This window comes from Falco cherrug, chromosome 6 (genome assembly GCF_023634085.1).
Source record: "Falco cherrug isolate bFalChe1 chromosome 6, bFalChe1.pri, whole genome shotgun sequence".
Lineage (NCBI taxonomy): Eukaryota > Metazoa > Chordata > Aves > Falconiformes > Falconidae > Falco > Falco cherrug.
Genome location: NC_073702.1, coordinates 27,760,969 through 27,786,878, shown reverse-complemented (window position 1 = coordinate 27,786,878; position 25,910 = coordinate 27,760,969). Strand labels below are relative to the sequence as shown.

Genomic DNA, 25,910 nt, shown 5'->3' with positions numbered 1-25,910 from the left:
TGTGGAAAAAAATGTGAAAGCAGACTTCTATTCACTTTACATCTCTGTTACAAAATTTAAGTACTGTGAGGGAAGACTTCATTTCTGATTTCCCCCTTATTGCTTTTTTTTAAAGGAAATATTAATGTTATCTTGTCTTACCTGCGAAGTATGCAAGTACGTTTTGACAGTTTATTCTTTAAGCATCCTGTAAGAGTGGTCAGAGTCTTACTTACTTTTTTGTTTGTTGTTTTTTTAGCTCCTGCTATTTCTGTCTCCATATTGCTAGCATCCTGGTGTTGTTGGTATTTCCATTGAAAAGAACTCAAAAAGGAAGTAAAACACATGAAAGCGTCCAGCCTGTGTGGTCCAAAAAACTAGAAGAAGAAAATCTTTTGCAAAAGAACAATTATTCCACAACAAATAATAGTTTCAGTCAGAAGCAAGAAATAACCTGCAGATATCAAGCATTAAAACAGTGATTGAGGAAATACTATGATGAATATATTTTGTATGTTTTCAGAAACCCATTTTTAGCACCTTTTAAAGGGGTTTGTATTTGTTTGCAAAGATGTTTAGTAAGAAAAGAATGCATTTACCTAGGAAAATCACATACAATAGCAAGACTGGAAACAAAACAAAATAACCCCTCCCATGCCATGTCCCTGTGGGTCACGCCTTATATGAAGATATTACCATTATTTCAATGGGCACTCAGGACTTGCAGCGTATGTCCATAGGGTCATATGTGTGCCCTTTGCTGAATGTACGTTGTGTATCCCAAGGCACTGATGGGATGGAATAAAATTGTGTCAATCTAGGATTAACAAATGGAAGTTTTCCAAATGAATGACTTGCCTTAAACCCTCTATTTACTGAAATATTGTTTCTAAGTGGGTATTTTCAAGTTTGATTTTTATGTGGAAAGCATATTTCAAATATATAATACTATATGCTATAAAGAAGATAAAACCAGAAAATGCAAAGTGATTAGAAGGTTTTTGAATCTGTAAAAGGGAATTGCAATAAGCATCTCAGTATTTGGAGGGTTTTCTTAAAGTACTCAAACTATTACAGTACAGTACAGAACTGTAAACTTTACTGATGCCAAATTATAGTTAGGTTTCTTTTGATAAAGAGTATAATTACACATAGCCCTTCTGAATGCATTAAAAAAAAACATGAAACACCTGAAGGTTCACCTTTTCCAGGGCTTGAAAGCTCTAATCTAGGTTTAAAGTAAAAGAAAGTACTTAAAACCAATAAAACACTGCCAAGTAGTCTTTGCAGCTAGAGAAGGAAAGGCAGCCAGAAGACACAGAGGACAATGTGCAAGCACCAGGATTTCCACAAAAGTGCATTTTCCGCTTAAATACCAGAAATACTTGTTTTAGAATAAAACTTTTACAAAAAAATATTTTTAGTAATTTAAAGGTATTTTGAATTTTCAGGCATACACTAGTTAGTTGATGATGCTTTCAGTATCAAATAGTAAAACTACCTTGAGCTGTAGTGCATAGGTAGTCAAACATGAAATTACTATCGTAACCGATTTCCATATGCTTGATAATTGATGGCCCTTTATCCAAAGAAGTATATGAATTTGAGGTAAACCTTTTTAATGAGAATTTTACGTGCAAAGTTCACATTGTATTTGTGGGCAACATAATGAAAGAAATCCTTCAGAGTATCTGACTTACTGAGTTACGGAAGTGTGTCAAGGGAATAATGCAGTGGTTTTATCTATTCCAGTTCATTTATTGTGATGATGGTTCCTGCTAGAGTACTGCTATTAAAGGGCTACATTTTAATTGCTTATATTCTGTATTTTCATATAATTTTTAAGTAAACACGAACTGTTTATCCACATGGGGTTTTTTTTAGCTTTAAAACTGACACAAAATACTACTGGAGAAAAATAATGCAGCCTGTTGATTAATAACCTACAAATTAATGAGAAAAATTTGGTCGTAATATTTTGAACCTTAGGTTTTTCATCAAATATCTGGCACTAGTGGGGTGAAAATTCTTGGTACTGGAAGTGCAGTGATGGGCCTCAGCTTTGAGAATACTACCATACAAAAATAATCACAGCACTTCTGGCTTACTTCCTAGAGAACCAGCTCCCAAGTCAGGTCAGGTTGTTTCCTTGCTGTGATGGTTCTGTGTCTGGCCTTTGGCTCCTTGCCAAAAGATAACTCCAGGAAGATAACATACCTTTTCCATGTATGTAGGTTAGCACTAATTAACCTGCACAGTTAGAGGGAACTAAATGTGAAATTAGTGGATGAGTCTGTTAGGTGAGCAGGATGTTTGTTGTTTCAGTGGCAGCTGTATTATCTTTAAGATAAAATAATCTGTGTTCCAAATATGTGCTTTGATTACCCAAGTAGACTTCCCCTTACCTGGGGTCATGGTTGTCATATGCTTCTTTGAAACGGCATTGTGTCTTTTCTCTGTTGTTTATAAGGGCACACTAATTTCTTTATGTTTAATTATCCTTATTAGATACAGAATCAGGAAAGATTTTTTTCAGTTTCCTATTTTCAAAGGAATATTTACATGAAATAAATTAGAATTGCATATTTCTGGGTGGGTAAGTAGGACTAGGGTCGATTCTTTCAGAATTTGTTGCTGTTCAACTGAAATTCATCTTGATGGTGCAGTCTATCCAAACAAGCACTTTTGAATGCCAGAACAAGATCTAATGTGCCATTTTTCCCATTAGTGTTCTGGCACTCTTGTTTTGGCATGTGTGTCCATATGTGCGATAAGAGGCTTACTAATTCTTCGTTATGAAGTATGAAAACAGTTACAAGCACTCCCAGAAAATAAGCAGGTTTAGGATAGTGAAGACTGGTACTTGAAGGTGGGTGAATTCACAGGTACAGTTTTGTTCAGAACTTTTGTATATGGGGCAGCTAGAACGGCTAAGAAAATATTGACATGCTTTAGTCGGGCACAAGTGGCAAGGTAAGGGTTTCAGGACTGGACATGACTGGTGTCTGTGTGCAATACAGTTACTTTTTTCTTCATGATTTGAACCCCTTAAATAATTGCAACAAGAAAATTATTACAATTTATTAGTTCTGCACAGAATTTATTTGTAAGTTTAGTCTTAGAATTTAACCCTTAAAATGTTATTTCTGTGTATGAAACTACTTTGAACCAAAATCTGCTCTTCATGCAAATGAATTCTCTGAGGGACTATGGAAAGAGGTGTTTTGTTTTAAAGGCAGCGCTCTGATTTTAGTCGAACTGGGATTTTGTTCTTGTTTTCCTTCTGTTTTACTAGTTTTCTGCCTTGCTATCACACTGGATCTTTTTTATCCATTCAGTCAGAAAGTCAAGAGCAGCCAGCCTCGATGCTTTAGATAATGTGTAGGTTTTGCACACATCATTTTATATTACTGAATTTGAAAGGATGGTGGTGATGTACTGTTGTTCTTGCGGAGAAAAACAGTAGAAAGTAAATTCCTATAAATGTTTTGGGCATGAAGGAAACATGGTTTTAAGTATTCTTTCACTTACTAATTAATGTATATCCAAAAGGTAAAAGTGTTCTCTATGTTGCAGATCAGCACACTATGAAAAGTAAATACAACATATCGTTAATGATTTTATGGTGCTTTGCGGATATTTGCCTATTGTGAACAATTTGTTCAGGCACTTAAGGAGTTAATGTTAGTTCGTAAATGTAGTCACCCTGATAGTTACTATTTGCTTGCTTAACCTTTTTTAACCTTTATGATTCTGTATTAATGAAAGAGATCTATATTATGTATTTAAATAATACTTTCAGTGGTGCCTACTACTGTTGTAATCGGGAAGGCTTTGTTAGCTTTACAGTTACAGATATGCCCTTCTTATTCGGGGAAACTTACTCTTCTACGACCATTCCTTAAGTTGACATGTCGACAAGATTTCAGTAATAGGTGACATTTTAAAATACATTACCATGCAAAAATATTGGCATGCATTTCCATATGCTCTTGATAACAAATCATACTTCAGTGACAACACTTTACAAAGAGATCTTTGTTTATTTCCCTGCTCTACACTGACCCATGGTATAAGTTTTACCAGTATAGTATTTTATTTATTATAAAAATTTTACACTTAAATAGCTTGTTCTGTTTCTCCTGTGGGAATAAGTAATATTCATATAAATGCTATGTTTGTATGACAGGATGCACGCTCGGTGGTTGTGCCTCTTTTAATGGTGTTGATTTGGTTAGTGGTAAAATATCCTCTGATGCAGAGGAAATGTTATGAGATCCTCACCTCCTGTCAAATTCATATAAAAAGTAATTTTAACAGAGTCTGGATTTTTCTCTCAGAAGCTTTGCTAACAAATTGTTGACAATTTGCTTAAATACATGGTCAAATGTGTCCTCATGTTTGCCTGCAAATGTGTCACTATTGCTTATGTGTTAACTTTCACGTGCTCAACTTTGTAAGTTGGCCTTGAATGATAAAGAAATTTAAAAGCACAAGTTACAGTAATTTAGGCTTTCATTTCCTCTATCCTTAAGTCTTTTCACTTTGTAATTCTCATTGAATTCTGAAATCAGATTTGATAGTATTTTGTTTTCAATGAAAATTTGGAAGTATTGCCATTTATGCTGAAAAGCGATCAGTGTTAGGAAAAACAGATATGGAAATAAAGATTTTAATATGATGTAGACTCTACATATAAAAATACATATACGTTGGTTCTGTACTGTTTCATCATAGCATTTCACTACATGATTAGCCTTTATGTATTTATTTAGGTCTAGTAATACTCTGCACAGCATGTGGGAGTATTTTCAGATTTCCAAATCAGTTGGCTCTAAGTATTTAAGTATTTAAATGCTATGCTGAATAAGTATCTAAGCAGAAACTGTAGTGAATTGGGCTTATATCCAGACAGATCTGGTAATCTAATGAGAGTAAGCTAGATTGCACTGTCAGTCTTGATCTTCTTCATAGTCAGGACGGAAAAGCTGGCTGTGAAGAAGCCATGGTAAGAAGGTGTTCTGTCAGTGGCCGGGAGGTTTTGCCACAGAGTTCCTGGGGGAGCTTAACCCTCCATGCAGAGCTTGACAGAGGATCTACTTGCATGTGACCCAGGCCACAGCTGTTCTGTGCTACATCTACCTGCATTTTTGATGTGTTTGCTCTCTTAACCTAGACATTTTACAAACACCATGAAATCCAGGCATCCCCGAAGTCACCCTGCAAGGTTAGAACTGTGAATATTGCAACAGTTGCTTATTATGGTGAAAACTAAATGGAAAAGAAAAAGATTAATTCCTTAAAAACTTGTTTTGAGCTGAGCTTTTTGTATGTTTTTTACAAAACCTAACCACAAACTGTATCTATTTTCATCCAATTATATGTTTAAAGCATAATTTTGCTCACTTTACGTATACAAATGTGCAAAAGCAAATTGTGCCACTTCATCATCTGTGCATTAGCTGTGTGTCCAGTGACTGACTTAGGCCTGGGTTTGGTTTTAGATGTTTTAGGTTTTCTAAAAGCCATGTGCATATCCATATAAACATTGTGGAAGCGTTATGAATTGACAAACTGTAGTTAAATATAGTGTGCATAAATATACTTCAAATAGGCCATATCAATGTTGGCGTGAGGCTGGTGTTGAGCCCTCCAGTTGTATACTACGTCTGCTGAAGACTGCTGGGGCTCCATTCTCAGGATGCTAAGCTTCCTGCTGCCTCAAGTGAAAACAGAATCTGTTGGTTATACTTTCAAGTGGAAAGTGAAGGGCTTCTTTTACTCTGTTGCAAAACCAACCCTTGCAGGATATTCTGCTGCAGGCTACAAATACAAAATTTTACTTCAGATACATGATTGAAATCCAGTTAGGGTCACTTTTGGAGGAAGCTTTGTATTGATAGTGACTCAGTCTAGCACCTTATTCCAAACAAACCTCTTGGCAAAAGAGAGATCTCTGCACAATCTCTTCCCTTCCTTTTGTTCTCTGAGGGAGAAATACCCCAAGCTGGATTTTCGTTTAGGTTTCACTACAATATGTCATATGAACAGATAGGTGTGGTCCATGCTCTAGTCAGATGAGGCTTCCAGGCTGTGAGGATGTTATCTGAAACAAAAAATAGAGAAACAGGGTGCCTAGAGACCGGTAATCAGCATAGTGCAACACTACGTGTTAAAGGTGCAACAATCTTTTGTCACGATAAGTTAAGGAGTATTTGCCTATGCATACTTTGCCTTTCTATGTGTTTATCAGTTCTCTTTACATCTTTTCTTTGTACCTTCTTTTGTCCAGTGGTGTTGACTATTTCTATGAAGAATCTTCTGATGTGTCTTACTGTGACAAAGGTGTCAAAATGATACGTTAGTAATTAGGTAGTTACTCTTAAATCCCAGACCTCAGATGTGTTCTAGATCAGATAGAAGAGAACATTCAAAATTTATTGAATGAATAATAGTTTAAGATGGGTGATATAGCATTATTCAAAGATGTTGTAATAAGTTACTCAATTTAAGAATTTAAAATATGGAACTTTGTTCTTTCCTGCCTTGGTTACACATTCAAGGGAGTAGTTTTACCTCAATGCAGTAGTTACACCTCCAACTACCCATATGTTAAGGCGAGAAAGCACCCCTAAAAGTGGATAGCTACAGTATTCCTAAATTTGCCTTTCCAGGTTCAGATTATAATGCATTGTCAGTGAATTTCATTTTTATTATTCCAAAATATATATTTTTTAAAAAGTGTTATTTTTCAACAGATCCATAAACTAAGTGTTGGTGTATGGTAAAATTAAAATACCACTGTTAGTTACACTGTGTTTGTGATATTTTAATAATTACTTATTTCTAATTTGTCTCAGCAGTGCTGCAGAAGCAGCATGCTGTTATGTTTTAAAGGTGTTTTTAACTTGCCTATAAATGTTTTTTTTCTAATTTGTGTCTTTAAATCTGATTAAACTGTAGTTTAAAAAAAGTGAACTTGTTTTTCTAAAGTCTTTATGGTGTCTATCTTTAATGAGTGCTGAAGAACAATATTTTAATGCAGTTTCTCCTTTGAGAAAACTAAATATTACAATGTGTGCATTTACACTGTTTTTTGGAGTGTTCTGCTTCAGAATTGCTTTTATATCTTTTGTTTTATAGAGCTTATATACAAATATATGTATATAATTGTTTTCCAATAGAGCTGGTAAACAGAACTTCATGTCTAGCCTTTTGTTACCTGGGAAGGGTACTTACACAACTTTAAACCCTCCATCTCAAAGCATTATTGCTGCCTCACTTGCACTCCTGAAGGGAATTTTAGCTTAAGAAATGGAAACCTCCTAACTAACAAACAAAAATCAATGTTTTGAACAAGATGCTGCTGTAACTGATGCTTCCAAAGAAGCAGGACTAAATGTGTACCATACACATGCAGGTTGGTTTTTTGTTTGTTGTTTTGTTTTTTGCTTTTTGAAACTTGACTACTGAGACTCCACTATGACAGTTCCTGTTGGCTGGTGACTGTACGTTAAGAGTCCTTACCTACAGGCTCTTTACCATGTGTGTTTAGCTTGTTAAAGAGAAGGGATATGACATGTCACTACTAAACAAGGGCTGTTTACATCACTTCCTGTGTTACACTGAATAATTTTTTCTTCTTTTGATCTGGTATTAATTCTGCTTCAGTACAAACCTTGTGAAAACATCTTCATTTCTGCAAGTAGTCCCACCTTAGTGGACTGGAATGTGTATGTTGGTCTCTTGAAAGGCCTTGCTGTAGTAATGATTTGTAAGCCTTGTGCATTTAGAATTCTTTTTTAGAAAGCTGTATTGTGAGATAAAAATACATGCCATTTCAACACAAAGGACTACAGATATAATTTTGGAAGTTCTTGTGATACTTGTCATTTCAATCAGAAGTTAGAAACTGCCATGGAAATTGCCTTCTCCAATACACATTCACAATGGAGTTGGTCAGGAGCACAAGAAGTATCTTCATGAACTAAGCTTTTATTACTGCATTTGGTGAAAAACTCATTTGAACAGATTAAGGTAAACCACAGATTTCTGCTGCTACTTCAGGATGCTAAGACTTGGTGGAGAATCTGATTATTCTTATGATGGAAATTTTTAACTCTGCTCTTTTAAGGTACTGAACAGAAAGAATCCTGATTAAGAACATCCCAGAACCAGCGGATATTTTCCTGTGCCTATAATTAACTTAATTCCATCTGAGTAACCTCCTGATAACATGCAGGATGTTTCAGCACAGAATACAGAAGTAGTTCTAGGGAAATGTCTTCAGCCTACTTACTGGATTAGAGTTGGAGACTTGTATGTTCAGCCAGATTTGCCAGTACATCTTACAGATCTTCTAGGATGGTTATATATAGTAGCAAAAGAGTTATTTCTCTGCAGGTTACTCATTATCTTTCCAAACTAAATAAATTATGACAGTAAGAGGACTCTTTACACTTTTATTCTAGTTATTCTGCTGTCATAAGAAAAACATTTACATACAAATCAAACATGAGCTATAAAACAAAACACTGCTGTATTAGTGTGTTTTGTTTTATATTAAGTGTGTAAAGCAATGTCTTTCCCAGTGATTTCCTGATGGGGTACCTAAATTACCTGATTGAAAAATAACAACTTATTTAATGGGGGAAGAATTCCATGCCAGCTTTCCTTTTTGAAATACGGTGGTCTTTGTGTCAAATCCTCCTGGTTTGCCCTCCATTGCCTACTTTACCATCTGGGTTGTTACACAATGATTAACATGGCTGTCCATGTATTAGACTCCATAACAGCCTCTTCTTATATTAATGCTTTTGTCAGACAGCAAAAATATGCTTGTTACATGGTCATGATTTTGATCAATTTAAGTTGAAGAAATGGGAGGAAGGAAAGAAAACAGTTTTAAGTATTATAGTAATTAGAATAATAAGCTTATTAATAAATGAAAGCACAGCAATATTTTTTATTTATATTGGGTAGATATTGAAATCTGAAATAGTGGGGCTGTTTTGTGCCTGAGGCAAGTTTATTTAATCTGTCTGTTAAAATTTTCAGTTTAAAAATCAGAAGATGAAAAATTGTATATGTATTATGAGGGAGGCTAAACAAAAAGATTAAGAATTACTTGGAAAATGCATTTAATGTTTTTTTGGGTTAGGTGTTTTGTTGTGGTGTCTTTATTTTGGGTTTTTGGTTTGGTGGGGGTTTTTTTGTGAGTGTTGCTAAGCTTTATCCATGATTTTTGGAGTACTGAATATCAGCTAATCCTGGAAACAGGTTCCAGGCACTTGAAGAACAAGAAGGTGATTGGAAAGAGTCAGCATGGATTCACCATGAGGAAGTTATACTTGACCAACTCAGTACATTTCTGTGATGAAACAACTGTCTTGGTAGACAAGGGGGGAGAGCAGTGAGTATTGTGTACCTGGACTTCATTAAGGCTTTTGACACTGCCACCTGTAAGATCCTCATTGAGAACCTGTTGATGTATGGGCTGGATGAGCGGACAGCAAAGTGGATTGGAAACCGGCTGAATGGCCAGGCCCAGAGGGTGGTGATCAGTGGCACAAATGAGTTGGAGGCCAGTAACTAGCAGTGTATTCTGTGTTGTTACTGGATCCAGTCCTCTTCAGCATCTTCACTAATGGTCTGGATGATGAGGCTGGGCAAACACTCAGCGAGTTTGCTGGTGACACCAAACTGGGAGGTGTGGTTAATACACCAGAAGGTCATGAGGCTACCCAGAGGGCTGGAGAAATGGGCTGACACGAACCTCATGAAGTTCAACAAGGGGAAATGAAAAGTCCTGCAACTGGAGAGGGGTAATCTCATGCACCAGCATGTGCTGGTAGCCACCCAGCTGGAAAGCAGCTTTGCAAAGAAGGATGTTGGGGTCCTGGTGGTCACCATGCTGAACATAAGCCATCAGCATGCCCTTGCTGCAAAGAAGGGGCCTCCAAAGGCCTCTTCCAAACATAACCATTCTGTGAAATCCTATAGGAGATGTAATAGCTGGAAAGAGAAAATTGCTTGGAAGAAATTTTTTGTCAGATTATATGCTGTGCTGCAGCAGTTTACAAACATCAAAATCTATTACCTTTTAAAAAAGTATCATAAAAATCAAGTATTTCTATACACTGGAAGATTTCTACTCAGACCTCAGTGTCACTTAAACAATATTAATGATATGACAAAAGTTTTTGGGGACAACTGTTAATTATATGCCTTAACAACAAAAGGTATTTGATGAGAAATGGACTGCTTTGTGTGAAATCCTAACGCTATTAGATTCCAGTTTTGACTTTTCAGTGGGACCATATTTCATTGTCTATGTGAATTAATCACTGGAGGGAAAGCGTTCCTAGTGTAAGCGTGCGTAGGGTACAAATAGAAGAGTGCAAGAATATCAGGAGTTGGACTGATGTGTAGCAAAAGGGGAAGAAAGAGAAGAGCCATACAGAAAAGTCTGCCTTCTCTGCTTCTGTATGCCTAGTGTGTGTACAATTCCTTCATACGTAGGAGGGAAGGAGATACTGTGGTGTGAGAACACAGTTAACACCTGATGGGTGGAAATGCTGTAATACTGGAATAAGGATTTGGCTGATGAGATCATTAATTGAGGGATTAGTACGCATTTTCATGTAAACTTTAAAAAAGTAATATTTGAAAATCCATAAAATCTTAAGAGACTAAAATAAGTAGTTTTATCAGACTAACTTCTTTTATGCACATAAGATTACATGAATGCTTGAAACATTAGGACCACTCATCCTTGTGCATTGGCCTTTATGCATACATTCAGGTGGTACAGAGTGAGCACTTTTCAGCCTGAGGGTTCATTCGTCCTCCATCTGTTCACATTGGACTTCTATTATGTAAGTAAGAAGAATGTGCTTTATCTCCTTCATTTGTCCCAGTTTTTCAGCTGAATCTGTGTTTCAGTGCAAGATCTAAGTGGATTTAGCTTTTGGTTTTCATAGCTTGCTCTTTTGCTTTGTATTAATGACTTCTGTCTTTAGTCTATCTGGGTGTGAAGAATTTCTTAGGAGAAATCAGGCTTAAAGTGGGCAAAAGCATTTGCAGTGTGCTTTCTGGTTTTAAGTATTTGGGAATATACAGGAAGCACTGTCAGATGTTTCTTTCAGAGGCTCACAGTCATGGCCCTCTAGAGAGATGGAAGATCTCAGTTTTGTAAAGATTTTAAATTAACGCTTTGACCCTTGGGAATCGGTAATGTTCGAAATAAGCAGGCAGATGGGGGCTATGCTCCTTTCCCCTTGCTGGTTTCTTGCCATCCTGGGTTTAAGCTAGGTTCAGTGATCTCTTTTGGAGACTTTATTGCTGCAGTCATTAGAGAGCATTATCTGTCATCCCGTTATCCAAATGAATTCTATTGTCATGGGTTTGGACTGTGCTGAAGATGGAAGTGACCTTTAGCAGTCACTGGATGCATTTTTATCACAGAAAGTGCAGATTGAAGAACTGCAAAACATGTTGGAATGGGCACTGTGATGCCCTGGCCACATACAGCCCAGCCCAGGCCATGAGGTGAATATTGAAACTAGCCGGGAAGCTGCCCGGGCAGCTGGGCTGCGGGAGAGGTCTGGGAGAAGCTGGTGGATCTCAAAGTTTGGGGTGAGGTGAGATTTATTTCTTTTATTTGTATCTTTTTTTTTTTCCCCTTCCCCACCTTCACCACAGCCATCCTCACCTTCGGTTTGAGAACCAGCTTTCGTTGGCCCATCTGTCAGGCGGCAGCCGTTAACAAAACCTTATTTCTCCCCCGTTTTCTTTCAGAAAGCAGCCTGCGGGTCACTGCCAGGTGCTCTGCGGAGCGATGCCGCCGCTGCGGGGAGGGGTGCCCGGCTCCGCGCAGCCCCCTCAGGCACCGCCCGCTCCCGCCCTTCCCGCCGCGGCGCGGATGACTCGCTGCCGCCAGGGCTCCCGGGCAGGGTTTTTTGTTTGGGTCCCCGTTATTAGCGGCTTCTATGCGGTTACTAGCGCGCCGGCCCCGCGGGGCTGTCTAACGCGAGGCTCTCGGTGCCTGCGCGGCGCCCCCCGGCCAGCCGCCCCCGCGCTGGGCGCTGAGCGGGTCCGGGCGATGGCCGCCCTCCCTCACGGCGCTGGGCGGGGCCGCCCCCCAGCCCACGTGACCGGCGCGGAGCGGGCGGAGGGAGGTAAGATGGCCGCTGCTGCCGGGGGAACGTGAGGAGCGCTCGGGGTCGCCGCCACCTTGTCAGCCTCCGGCTGGGCCCGGGGAGCCGCCCGCAGGGGCCGAGTCCGTCCGACCGCGGGGTGAGTGGCCACAGGAAGGCGGAGAACGGGGCGGCGCGGGCCGGGCGCGGAAGGACGGGGGAAGGGCACGGGGGAGGGGGCGCTCCCGGCTGCCAAACAAAGGGCGGCCGCGGGTCCCCCGCCGCTGCCGCCCGTCCCCCACCGCTGCCGCCCCCTCACGGTGGCGGGGCCCGGGGGCTGGAGGGGGCAACGGTGGGCTTGTGGGCACGGCCCCCTCCCGCCCGAGGCCGGGCTGGGCCGGAGGGCCGAGGGGCGGGAGCGACGGTGCCCGGGCCGCTCCACCCTGGCCGGCCCCGGGGCGGCGGCAGCGCCGTGTGCGACCGGCGGACGGGGCGCTGGGGGGCGGGGGCGGCTTCCCGGCGGTGAAACGGCCCGTGGGGTGCCGCGGGCACGGCCCGGTGCCGCTGTCAGCGCCGCCTCGTGCGCCGTTTTTTTCTCCCTTTGTTAATTTGGAAAGACGGGTACGAGCCCGACCCGTTAGCGAAGTTTGGCACCTGTTTCCGAGGTGAAGAATCACGGAACGATTGAGGCTGCGAGGGACCCCCGCAGGTCACCTGTCCTACCCCCTGCTGTGGCAGGGCCACGTCCAGCCAGCTTCTGTGTGTCTCCAGGGAGAGAGCCGCCACAGCCTCCCTGTGGGCAACCTGTGCCGGTGCTGGGTCACCCTCACCCTGACAAAGTGTCCCCTGGTGCCCGGACAGCTCCTCCTGCCATTCAGGAGCCCCTTGCCTCTGCTGCTGTCACTGGGCACCGCTGAAGAACTTGAGTAGCAAAACGTCTTCAGAATAGGGCTTTGCTACTTCTCACGTATGCTTAAAAAATTGGTTGGGAAATGAGATTTCCTATCTGTAACTTCTGACAGGAGAAATAATACAATAATTCTGGAAAAGTGTTTGAATTATGGGATTACCTGACAACCCATCGCACCCCCCCATCAAATAGTAAAGAAGTGGAAAGCTAAAAAGGAGGGGGTTTTAATCAGGTTATAATGTGTAAGGGAATATGTGTGTTTGTCTGCTGGATAGGCATTTATTCTCTGTTCTGCAGTGGTGGTTATTCAGAGTAACTTGGTTAATAAGAAACTCACATCTACTTGAAATCCTATGCAACTACATCTTATAAAATGTGACCTTAAAAATTTAAAGATCTTATTAACGAAGATCTCCATTACACAACTGACTTTTTTCTTAGGTGAAATACTCTAAAAGTTAGGTTTTCTTTCAAAGGGTTTGTATCTGTGACTAACAAACAAAATCTGTGATTTTATGATCACAGAAACACGTTGGCTTTACAGTATTGTGTAAGATGATGTTGTAGACTTTCTTGCAATGCTTGTGTGTGTTTTATACAGGTTTTAACAGAATTGGTTTATATTGGTATAATTTCTTGGAAAACTTAATATTGGCATCTGTTTCTATTTACTTTCTTTTATTTGAAGTATTTGAAAGCTGAAATAGTGTTTTGTCAAACTGAGCTTTTTGTATTCCTGTGTACAGGAATTGAATTTTGTCTTAGAATTCAGATATTCTTAGCAATACCGTATTGCTCATTGACCATATTTAAATGCCATTTTAAAGGTACATTAGTTTCTCTGATAAGGTTTAAATCCTGTGGTCAGATAATTCACAACCCCCTTCTTTTAATTCGTCTTTTTAACTAGGATAGAACATGGATGTATCTGATAGTTGCTGTCAGATGATAATGGTGACTCCTTGTTTAAATACATATTTGCATTTTTCCAGTCTTTCGGATGTAATCCCCAGTCTAGGTTGTTTTGTTTTAAAAAACATTTTTAAAAAGCCCTCTCACTACAATATTTTGAAACAATTGTTGCCTAAAGTGCCTAAGGTGGAAAAGAATTACTTATGTATCTCCAGTTTCCTGTATTTCTTACTGTGTACTGTGATAACAGTTACAACCATAGGGACCTCCTTTTGCGCAAACTTTTTTTAGTTCTGTTGGTTAAGGGTTTCAAAATAACAAAGTCTGCATGTGTATCTTCAGTTACCTTTTTGTGTCTTTTAATATTTTCTAATTATGCTGTTTGTTCTTTAATGTGAAGTAACAAACAAATAGGGTAATGTATTAAAATGTTTCTCATCTGGATAACAGGAGTGTCGCTAAGAGAAGAAGAATAAATGTTTCCAGATAAATAAGGAAAAGACGAAAACTGGCATAAGGTCATTAGTCATACTGGAGCTTCAGGGACTGGAGGAGAGCTGTGGGTATAGACTATTTATGGAAACTTAGATTTTATTTATATAACATAAATATAACATATAGATGTTATTTCTTTCTGCCAGTGAATACCAGAAATTAGTATTTTAGAGACTCACTTCAACTGTTTTGAAAATTTGTTCTTTAAACAGAATCCTGGTTGACTCAGTCCCTATAGAAAGAATAGTTAAAAAATATTTACTTCTTCACATAATGCCTGACTTGTGATCTCTTAATGCTTATGAAGTATGTCCATTAGCAAGTGTTTATGATACGGTGTCATCAAGGATAGGTAATGTTTGTATTAGCAACATTCTCTGCAGCGTGAGCAAAGGTGATGTTCCAACATGTTTTTGAGTTCTTTATGCCATCATGAAGTATAAAAATGTTTGAGAATATGAAATTTATTTCTGTTAGTCTTTTATAATAAATTTTATATCTACATTTCTTCTGTATTCCATACTTCTTTAAATTCTGTTTTGGAAATGTGGCATTTCCAGTTCTTAAGAGTGACATACTGCATGGTTCGGTATCTGATTTGTACATGCCCAGATTTCAGCGGCACTGTAATTACTTTCTTTTACAGTTAACTGAAAGATCTGCCACAGTACTGCATGTTGGGAAGGTAGCTTTTGTGTCTGGAAATAGAAGGAAACATGTTAAAAAGAAGGTGACAATTTCTGCATTGTATGATGAAAAGTATGAATTTTATGTAAGTCACTACAATCTTTATTAAAAACAAAACAAGAAAAGAAAGTCTTCTCAATAAGGCTAGTGTTTGTTGACTGGTTTTGATATTCATCAGTAAGCACAGCTCACGCAGTAAAAAAATTATGGGTGAGAGCTATGAAAAAGATGGTGATATTTGGAAAATTTTAGCGTAATAATAATTTTCTCACGTAGTTAGAAGCTGATACAAGATTCTGAGAGTACATTAAGTATCTGCAGATTTGAGTTATCAGAACCTCTGTTGTCAGTATTGGAGTAGCTGAGAGAAACTAAATTCTTGTAAATCAGCAAATTTTTGCAGTCCTTCCAAAACAGTGATAACGATAATGTCTGCTTCAGCTGAGGATGTGAGTGCCTTACAAAAACAGGTTAATCCTTGTGCAAACATTACCTTCACCTGAGCATTTGTGCTCTTAGAATATCTTTTCATAGTTCTTGGCGTGTTGTTAGTCTTATAAAATACCAGGATTTGGTGCCTGGGGGCATTGTGAGATTTTTTCAAGCTTGGAAGTTTGGATTGTGAATAAAGAGCTGGTTCATGGGCTGGGAATCAGCTCACTTTGGTGGGAGGAAAAAAACACCCCAGCATTAATCCTTACAGGAAAGGGGATCAGTTTCCAGATGGGCTCTTGATTTTCCACTAGACTTAATGAAATTTGGCAGGGATTAAGTTCTCGTCCTTTATTTTGGTAAAGGATATGCTACTGAGGTGTTTTTGTTCTAGGGTTCTTTGTTCTGAGAAGGGTATGAATATGTATTTCAGGAGCTTTTTCCATTGGAGGGGCCAGAACAGAGTTACTTACCTAGATAGAGACTGTGCCTCAGTCTCAGTTCAAAGCATTTATGATAATTTAAAAGAAGTCTTAAGTATTGGAAGAAATTTTAGTGTCCAGCACCCATATGGACTTTGGGTGCTTAATTTTCATAACATAAATCTTACTTACTAAAAAGGCGGACTCTGTCTGTGCTCTAATTTATATTGGCTTGGTGTCATGAATGAAAACATCATGAATGAACTTCAGCCTATTTTCGGGTATGTTTATTGTTCTTGGGGGAATGCTTCCAAAAATCATACCACCAACCTTGTTTACATATATTTTGTTGGTACGGTGGTGGGGTTTTTTTTGTCTTTTTTCTTTTTTTCTTTCTTTATTTTGCTGGGTTTATTAAAGGATGAGAACAATACTAACACATAGATTAACCTGGTGAATTCAGGTTGCATTTTAAATGGAAATTTCTGTTGCTGACTCTATAAACAGTGCTTTCCTAAAGCCCTCCAATGATACTAATCTTTTGGATGCTCCGAGAAGCTCGCCTGAACAATGGCAAGTGGAAGCACAAGGATATGAAATTCATAATATCCGATTTTGTTCTTTTTTTAATAAAATAGGTATAAAATATCAATTCTGAGAAGGGGATATGTGCCAGTGAAGCATAGGGGACAAAGAATATTAATATGCTTGGAGGTGCTTCAGCCCTACAAAACTTCTATCATTTTTAAAAGTAATATTAACATGGAGTTAATGCAGCTCTGGATGTGTCATTGGCATCAGCTATTTCGCTGTTAGGCAAAGGTTTGAGTTGCCTCTATAAGGATTCAGATCTATATAAAGGTAGAAGCTGTGCTGTCGTGATAACTGGGAGTTCAAGTAATGATTTGTGAAGCAGGATACAGATCTGTAGTGCAGCGGGGCTGCGTCTGCCCTTTTGAAATATCACAGTAGGGAAAATCAAGGGAAAAATCTTTGAGGAGGAAGCAAGGCCAAATACTTTTTCTCACTAGCTCGGAATTAATTGGTGAAATTTTGATAGCAACTGCATAGCGTAAATCACTTGGTGAAACATTGTCATGTTTTGCTGGTGATATTAAATCTTTTCAGTTTAGTATTTGGTATGGAACATAGCATGGGGGTTTAAGGTACAGCTACAGGAGAGAAGGTGGGATGCTGCACAGGGAAATCAGAAAATGTGGTAGCAGTGGAGCTAGTGGCAAGTCATATTTCATGAATTTCTGTCAAAATATGTAAAAATGTATGGGAGGAATTCACATGCCTGCATGTGAATATCTAAACAATGTTCTAGGCGCTGGAGAATATCAGAGACATCTGCATAGGGCTGTAAGATACTGGTGCAGGCCATAAAGGAGGTGGACTGTTCTGGACTGGCAGCTGAATGCCAGGCAAGATGCTGACTTTTCTGGTGGTTTTGTATCTGAAATAGCAGTAGGAGCCTGTGTGTGGGCACTGAGTCACTACAGTCACTGTTCCTTTTCAACCTTTCATTTTTGGCATAGTTTAGGATTTTTAAAGTTTGCAACCTCTCAATTAGCTCTTCATTCTACTGAAAAAAAAAATAAAGACAGTTATGTGACACCACTGTTGTTCACCCCCCTTTGCATGACAGTACTTTTAACTATGCAGTAAACATTACAGACTTTTTGTATTCTTAGTTTATTTATAACTTCCTTGTGGTAGAGACTGGCTGTTTGTGCAGTGCCCAGTAAAACTTGCTGGCCTTTGTATGTCAAATCTAGATATTTTTTGAACTGATTCTAGGTTTGAGTTTTAAATAATGTCTGAATGATATGATTAGCTTTGTGCATTTTTGCATGGTATGTGGACATTCAGAGCATGGAGAGTCCAGGTGCCGAAATCCTATTTGGAATTTATCCTTTAAGCTGCAACCTGGATTTTAAGCCCAAATTTAACAGTGGGAATCACAGTCCAACCTTTTCCTCTCTTCTTCCTCTCATGCTCTTCTGTTTGCATGCCTAAAATGTATGGTTCATTTTGTTGTTAAGCATTCGTGTGTTCCTAAAGTTCTTCTACATGTACCCAGAGCTGCTGGCAACTGAACTGGGTGTGTTGGCTTCTTTGCCGGCATTTTTATGTGCAAGGCATTTCCATATGCGAGTCATCTGATGGCTGTGGTGCTGCAAGTGGGCTCAGGTTGTGTCTAACATCCTGACAGCAGCGTGTTTGTCTATGTTTACTTGCTAAAGGAGAAAGGTTGGCGCAATACTGTTATGGTCTATGTAAGCAGTCTAAAGCTGAAGTAGATTGTTCCATTCAAACAGCTAAATCTAAGCTAACTTCTCCACGCTAAACATTGTGAAGTTCCTGCTGGCTTCCTTTCATTTCTTTTTTCCTAAAGTTCCATTTCGGTTGGGAGTGCAGAAAAAGTCACTGGCTGCTTTTCTGTGAGAATAAAAGTTAGAACATTTGCATGGGAAAGCGATTGGTCTTTGGCTTCTGCCTGGTAGAGAATAGCCTAACCAGTAGGCTTTAGCTAGCACTAAACTGGAGTTTTTCCTCTGCTGTTACATTGCTATAACACACAAAAAAAAAGCCAGAGAGACCGTAACTCATGTCATCTACTGGTGAGGAGAAAGGTGGCAGTGGGAAGGGTGGAGTCTTAAATTTAGCCTAAGACTTCTCTGCATCCAGTGAAACTTAATTTAGGTGCAGTGAATAATTTAGCTTCTGGAGCTGTATGCATATAAATTTGGCACAGTAATACTGCTGGTTCTCTGAGCTTACTAGCCAACAGCTTTTTAGGAAGTCTTTAATGGTTCTTAATTGTCTGCATTCAGCAAGAAAAAGCTTTCCTGTCTTGGATACTGGAGGTTAAAAACATGTAATCAGTTGACAGAAGCTATGTTAAGTTTGACTAGCAAGTTAACAATGTGCCACATGCAAGCATTTCTGGATAAAATTGGTGATAACTGATTTAATAAACGGTGTTTCTCAGACTTCCATATGGCTGCAATTTAGATATTATTGCTGTATTTCATAGTGCTGAATAGTGTCAATATTCTGCTTATGTACATAGAAGACAAGGGTTATATTGTAAATAACTAAGCACATGTAAAGTATGTAACATTTACAGTATTCCTATAATGTTATATATGTAGAAAAAATATGCAAATGAAGACTACTATGCATTCCATTCAAATTACATATGTAGACAATACCTAAGAATTAGAATAAATTCTGTAATTTTCCAAGAACTCAAAAGAGTAAGCAATTGAGTTTTCATTGAAATATAGTGTGTTTCACTGCAATTGTCTCTACAGCGTTTTGATGAGGAGAATGATGGGTATTTCTAGCCAACCAATAACTTATTGGCATGTACAATTCATGGTTTCTAATGTCAAAGGTAACTCTCTTAGCCTTTACTTAAATTTTTTTTTTTTTCCTTTCCTGAAATAGAGGTAAGCTTTGTTACAGAAGCATTTTAAATACTGTGCGAAGATGGCAAGTCTAATGAGTCAGAGTCTGTTGACCTACGTAGAAGAAGGAAATGTTCCTGCTCTGAAAGCACTTCTTGAGAAATGCAGGGATGTAGATGAGAGGAATGAGGTAAGATGATTTTTTGAAAGTTCAGTTTCATATTGCAGCTTATTAGTTATTAGTTGCAGAATGAGTAATTAGTGAGATCACACTGGTTATTTAATGTACAAAATTTCAGTTTTATTTTCAAATGATTGCTTACCTTTGCACAGAGTGTTCAGTCTCTTTCAACATCTCAACATCTTTCATTGCATTTGTTTTCTGAGTGTTCTTCTGAGCTGGAAAATGCAGCTCCATCCTTACGTTGTGAATGAAGATTATACCTGTATTTCCACAACTAGGAATTGTTCCTTAGTTCGCAGATCCAGCTGCATGTGCGTTCTTGCCCCGTCCACTTTGGGGTGAAACCCGGGATAGTAACAACTCTTCCACCACATCCTGGTTTCCAGGCAAGAGAAACTTTGTTATATGATCCAAATAGAAGCATCTTTGTAATTTACTTTGAGCAGATGCTCACCTGGATGAAAAGACCTGTATCCAAAAAGTTAAGTCTAGATGTAACCAGGAGGATTAAATGACTTTACTGGGATTATGCGGGAAGTCTTGATACACAGTAGAGAGTTTAAATATGGATTATTCAGAATCCTGTGATAGTGCAATAATTGTTAGTGTCTGATTTGAGCATATTGCCACCACCAATTTAAGCAAATGTGCTGCGGTGCTGTGGTTTCAGTATGCTGCGCTAAAGATTCCTGAGAGTTTCTTGGGAGGTTTGATTCATGCAAATGTCTGTTGCTAGTGACTGTTTACATTGTTTTGCACAATGTTTAAAATTCAGGTTATCTTTATGTACTATTAAGTCTTCTGTGTATTTTACAAATAAGTTTAGATGATTTAATTAATTTGTTTCATCTTCTGTGTAGTTTTTCTGATTTGTAAGCATTTGGACTTTTCTTTCATCTGGATGTGCAACTTGTATCATAAAATTTTATTTTTGTTCTGATTTTCTAAATAGTGTTGTAGATCTGGAACCTTGTCAACTTAACATAGGATATTCAGAGAATCAGATTTGCAGAAAGATTCAGGATAGGAGGGACCTCTGGAGGTCATTGTATTCAGTCTCCTCCAAATTGCAGGACTAACTTCATTGTTATATCAGGTTGCTCAGGGACTTAACAGGCAAAATTTGAAAGTCCCTAAAAGCTTGGAGAACCTGCAGCCTCTCTGGGCAATTCTCCAGTGCTTAACCAGTCTTTGTTTAAAAAGATTTTCCTTTCCTTACGTTGTATTGGAATATCCTTTGCTGCATCTTGTGGCTGTTGCTTCTTGTCTTCTTGTGTGTCCCTTGAGAAGAATCTGCCTTTGTCTCCGAAGATTCCCCTTCTAAGTCGGGTAAGACTGATGTTAATGCCCCCTTACTCTTCCCTTTTCCAGACTGAACAAATCCAGCTCTTAGTTTCTGCTTGCATGTCTTGTGTTCCAGTCTCATAACCATCTGAGTGACCCCATTGCTGGACTCTGCAGTTTGTCAATCTCTCTGTTGTTGGGAGCCCAAAATGGGGCATTGTGTTCTGGATTCAGCCTCACCAGTGTTGAGTAGAGGGCTAGCAGTGGTCTTGTTAATGCACCCCAGTATTTGAGTTGCCTTTGTTGCTGCAGGGGCACACTGCTGACTTGTGGCCCTCTTGTCCATTGGGACCCCATGCCTGGTTCTGCAGTGTGGCTCCCCAGGCAGGCGTCCCTAGCCAGTACTGTTGCCTGTGGTCAGTCTGATCCAGTCTCTCTGCATTTGCCTTTGTTGAACTGCAGAGGGGTTGTCAGGCCTTTTCTCTGAACTGCAGGCATATCAGCTGCTCTCCATAGCTTGGGGCAGTCTGTAAACTTGATTAGAGCGCTTTCTGTTTCATGGTTTATGTTGATGAAGATGCTACAGTGTTAGCCCCAAATCAAACCCTCCCAGACGAGCATCCGTTACTGTGAACAGTTGGCAATTACCCACTGAGTCTAACAGTCTAGGCAGTTTTTATACATACCTTACAGTGCATGGAAGAGCGGCTTTCTGATTTTTTTTATTTTTTTTTAAGTCTTCGAAAATGCATGTTTTGTTCTGCTGCGTTGTTTTTTTAAATTTGCATAAGATGGCAGGAATATTTTTGGAAAGAAGTCGAATGGCATATACCACTCAAAACCAAAAAGCATCATGCAATTGTGAAACCAATGTACAGAATTTAGCCTTACTGTAGTTATCAGTTCTGGCTTCAATTAAGACAGTTTTCTCTCATTGTCGACACATTTATTTCATGCTGTGCATGTGCATATGCTGAGGTAATTGAGATGGGAGAATTTTTGTTTCAGAGTGTTTACTGCATGCCAGGTGGTGAGGTTCATGTGTATCTGAGGAGTAGCTTGTTCCCTCTGCTGGTAATTCCTCTCAACAGCATGGCCAAAATTAGATGGATAGTCTGTGTTGACTTTATCTCAGCAGTGTCACTGCCTTCACCACCTTTTCTAAATTTTACTTCTCTTTTTGATGGGACTAAGTGCACTCCTGGGTTTCAGTAACTGCCTTTTTTGCAGAGATCATTTCCCTGATACCGAATTTTTTCAGTCTTCTGATATATTGCATTGGAGAAGGCAATTTCTGGAGACATGTATGGTTTGCATCAGTGTTAAACCCAGGGACAACAACTGTTTGTATGTATCAATGATAAGAGTTTTTTTTAAGTGGTAGCTCTTCACTGGAGTTCAGTGGCATTGAGTGCAAATTCTGTTTCCAGTTCTGGACCTGCCAAGATGTCTTTTCTTCTTGGGTAAAAACAAAATACCAAAATGAGAATGTCAGTGGAGTAGATCTAAAAAGACTTCTGACAAGCCAAGGTTTGCTAGTGGCAGGACCTCCCAGGCTGTAGTGACTTGTCCAATGGTAGGATCACCCACATTGTTACCAACCCTTTATATCTTGGCTGTGATCAGTTGCTGGAAACATTGGGATGTTCCAGTCAGTTTGCATATGGATGGTTTTTTTGGATTTACACCAGCAGTTGCAGTTAAGTGGAACAAGTCTCAGTCTCTCTGCCTTCTCCCTGCACATCCTTTTCCCTGTGTGCATTCTTCTCTGACACCAGATACATAGATTACTTAACAGCTAATGATAGATGCTTGCCTTGTCTGATACACTTTGATCCTAACAGCCTTCAGTTTCCTTTGATGTGTCTTTCTTTCTGCTTCTCTGCTTTTGATACTGAAGTACTTTATGCATCTTCAATTCTGAATCTTCCATTCTCTCATGGACTGCGAGAGAGCTAATCTGTAAGGTAACACTGCTGAATGGTTTCCCTAAAAAGATACAGGTGTGCCTCTTTATAATTTGGATATGCTGAGGTAATTGAGATGGGAGAATTTTTGTTTCAGAGTGTTTACTGCATGCCAGGTGGTGAGGTTCATGTGTATCTGAGGAGTAGCTTGTTCCCTCTGCTGGTAATTCCTCTCAACAGCATGGCCATCACTTGGCTGTGATGTACAGATATACTTGTGAGAAATATAAGCATGTAGTTGTTGTGGAGTGTCTAGACTCCTGGGCAACTTTTGATACTTAATCTAGGTGTCACAGGGATTGTTTCTGTGTTGGTGCAAATCTCCATTATTTGCTAAAACATTGAAACTGTATTGGAGAATCTCCTAGCAAAAAGGGAAGGATGTTTTTAGTACCCCTATAGAAAAGTTTTACATCCGGCTAAGAATACCAGAGCCTAGTCTACAACTGTATGACACGTCTTACAGGAGGGGATCCTTTCCTTACCCACAACATCCTCTTGACCAGAGATACTTTTGTTCAGTTTCTGTTACCCACCTGTGGAAGACAACAATCACAATGATAACAATAGTAACTGTTCAGAAGGAGATAAGAAGAATGCTCATGCTAAAATAGGGATTTTATTGTGTATTGCTGAGCACTGTTTGGAAGGGACCTCTGGAGGTTACCTAGTCCTGTGTCCTGAGCGGAATTTGCTGCGTCCAGCACAGGGCAGGCCCAGCGTCTTTTCACAGAGGCTCTGTGCAGCTCCCCCAGCTCCAAAGCCTGGACACTTACATTCAGTACAGTGAGGCTCCTGTCTGCCCGTTTCTCCAGCCTGTCAAGGTCCCTCTGGATGGCAGCACAAGCACCTGGTGCATCAGGCACTCCTCCCAGTCTTGTACTGGCTGCAAATGTGCTGAGGGTGCACTCTGTCCCATTGCCCGGGTCATTAATGAAGGGCCACAGTATTGACCCCTGTGGTACTGCACTAGTGACTGGCCTCCAGCTGGATGTTGTGCTGCTGATCACAACCCTCTGAGCCCAACAGCTGAACCAGTTTCAGTCCACCTCACTGTCCATTTATCTAGTCCGTTCTTCAGTAGTTTGTCTGTGTGGATGTTCTGGGAGACAGTGCCTAAATCCTTGTTAGAGGTGGGCTCAGCAGTGTCTCAGCTCTTCATCCACCGAGCCAATGATACTATCACAGAAGGCAGTCAGATTGGTTGGGCGTGATTTCCCAAATCACTTGGCATTTGTATTCCCAAAATATTCATTTGCAAATAAAGAACTCTTCTTAAGGAGCAAAAGTTATGACTGTTCTCTCCTCTGGAGAGCTATTATCTTCTAGAAAATAGTATTTTCCTTCCTCTTGATTTTTTGAGCATTTTAGGGGTTTTTTTTGTGTCCAGACCTAAATACAGCTGCTTGTTGATACAAAATATACCTTAGGAACTATGCAGGGATACCATTTTGAATGTATACAGTGTATGGTTATAACAATATAAACTTATACGAGAGCATAATTTCTTCCTGTAAAAAAATTACACTGTTAGATATTAAGTTATATCGTGTCACAAGTAATACTGTTTGTCATCCATAATGTCGTGGGGAAGATTCTGTGAAGTCTGGTTAGGGAGTAGCTCATAGGCTGGAAAGCTTTTTTGAAAGAATCAGTGCATTTCTGTGACTTAATTTTTTTTTAATTATTTTGTTCAAAATATATATATATAAAGAGCAGAAAGAACTCCTCAAATATCTTTATTAATCTTAACTGTTAACTGTTTTACTAACAAAGATTAGTGATGTTACTGTGTTTTGATTCTGCATTGATTTTTATTTTTTTCAGGGAAGTTGCTGGTATATAACTCCTAAGATGTAACTTTTGAATTATTTAGAGACTAGATAATTTGAGGTTTCTATATGGTACAGTGAAAAGACAGAAGAGAGGGCAGGACAAATTCTTTTTGTTTATTAAGCTTGTTGAAACTCACAAATCTACTGTCAAATTTACTAAGTTTTACTTTTCATCATTGTGGTGGGTTGACCCTGGCTGAATGCCAGGTGCCCACCAAAGCTGCTCTATCACTCCCCTCCTCAGCCAGACAGGGGAGAGAAAATGTAACAAAAGGCTCGTGGAATAAGATAAGGACAGGGAGAGATCACTCAGCAGTTACTGTCACAGGCAAAACAGACTCGACTTGGGGAAAATTAGTTTAATTTATTACCGTTCAGATCAGAAAAAATACCTTCTCTGCACCCCTCCCTTCTTCTTGGATTCAACTTTACTCCTGATTTCTTTACGTCCTTCCCCTGAGTGGGGCAGGGGAACAGGGAATGGAGGTTATGGTCAGTTCATCACATGTTGTTTCTGGCACTCCTTCCTCTTCACACTCTTCTCCTGCCCCAGCGTGGGGTCCCTCTCACAGGAGATGGTTCTCCATGAACTTCTCCAGTGTGAGTCCTTCCCATGGGCTGCGGTTCTTCACCAACTGCTCTGCTCCAACATGGGTCCCCCCCATGGGGTGCAAGTCTTTCAGGCACAGACTGCTCCAGCCTGGGCTCCCCTCTGGCATGGGTCTGCAAGTCCTGCCAGCAAACCTGCTTCCACATAGGCTTCCCCTGAGGTTACAGCCTCCTTTTGGGCATCCACTTGCTTCAGCGTGGATATCTGCTCCACTGCTAACCTCCACAGCCTGTCTCACCATGGTCTTCACCATGGGCTGCAAGAGTATCTCTACTCAGGTGTCTGGAGCAACTCCTGCCCCTCCTTCTGCACTGACCTGGGGGGCTGCAGAGTTGTTGCTCTCACATACTTTCACTCTTCTCATTGCTGGCACAGATTTATTTCCCCCTCCCCCCTTTTTAATATGCTATCACAGAGGTGCTATCACTATCGCTGGTTAACTTGGCCTTGGCCAGTGGTGGGTCCATCTTGGAGCCGGCTGGCGCTGGCTCTGGTGGACGTGAGGGAAGCTTCTGGCAGCTTCTCACAGAAGTCACCTCTGTAGCCCACCCCCTACCAAAGCCTTGCCATGCAAACCCACTGTGGTCGTGCAGAGCAGTTGTATCTCAGAAGTTTGCTGGCACAGAAATAGGCTAAT

General features: G+C 39.8%; 2 protein-coding genes across 5 annotated transcripts in view; both read left to right on the top strand.

The window, feature by feature from the left end:
* Nucleotides 1-6,957, top strand: part of MBOAT2 (membrane bound O-acyltransferase domain containing 2) — a 174,036-nt gene extending 167,079 nt beyond the window's left edge. For both annotated transcript variants that reach the window (XM_055714177.1, XM_055714176.1), the window contains exon 13: nt 239-6,957. In XM_055714177.1, the coding sequence (XP_055570152.1) occupies nt 239-461 (223 nt within the window). In that variant the 3' untranslated portion in view covers nt 462-6,957. The remainder of the gene's footprint in view (nt 1-238) is intronic.
* A 5,163-nt stretch (nt 6,958-12,120) lies between these two features.
* Nucleotides 12,121-25,910, top strand: part of KIDINS220 (kinase D interacting substrate 220) — an 80,732-nt gene continuing 66,942 nt past the window's right edge. For all 3 annotated transcript variants that reach the window (XM_055713765.1, XM_055713764.1, XM_055713763.1), the window contains exons 1-2: nt 12,121-12,276; nt 19,434-19,583. In XM_055713765.1, the coding sequence (XP_055569740.1) occupies nt 19,476-19,583 (108 nt within the window). In that variant the 5' untranslated portion in view covers nt 12,121-12,276; nt 19,434-19,475. The remainder of the gene's footprint in view (nt 12,277-19,433; nt 19,584-25,910) is intronic.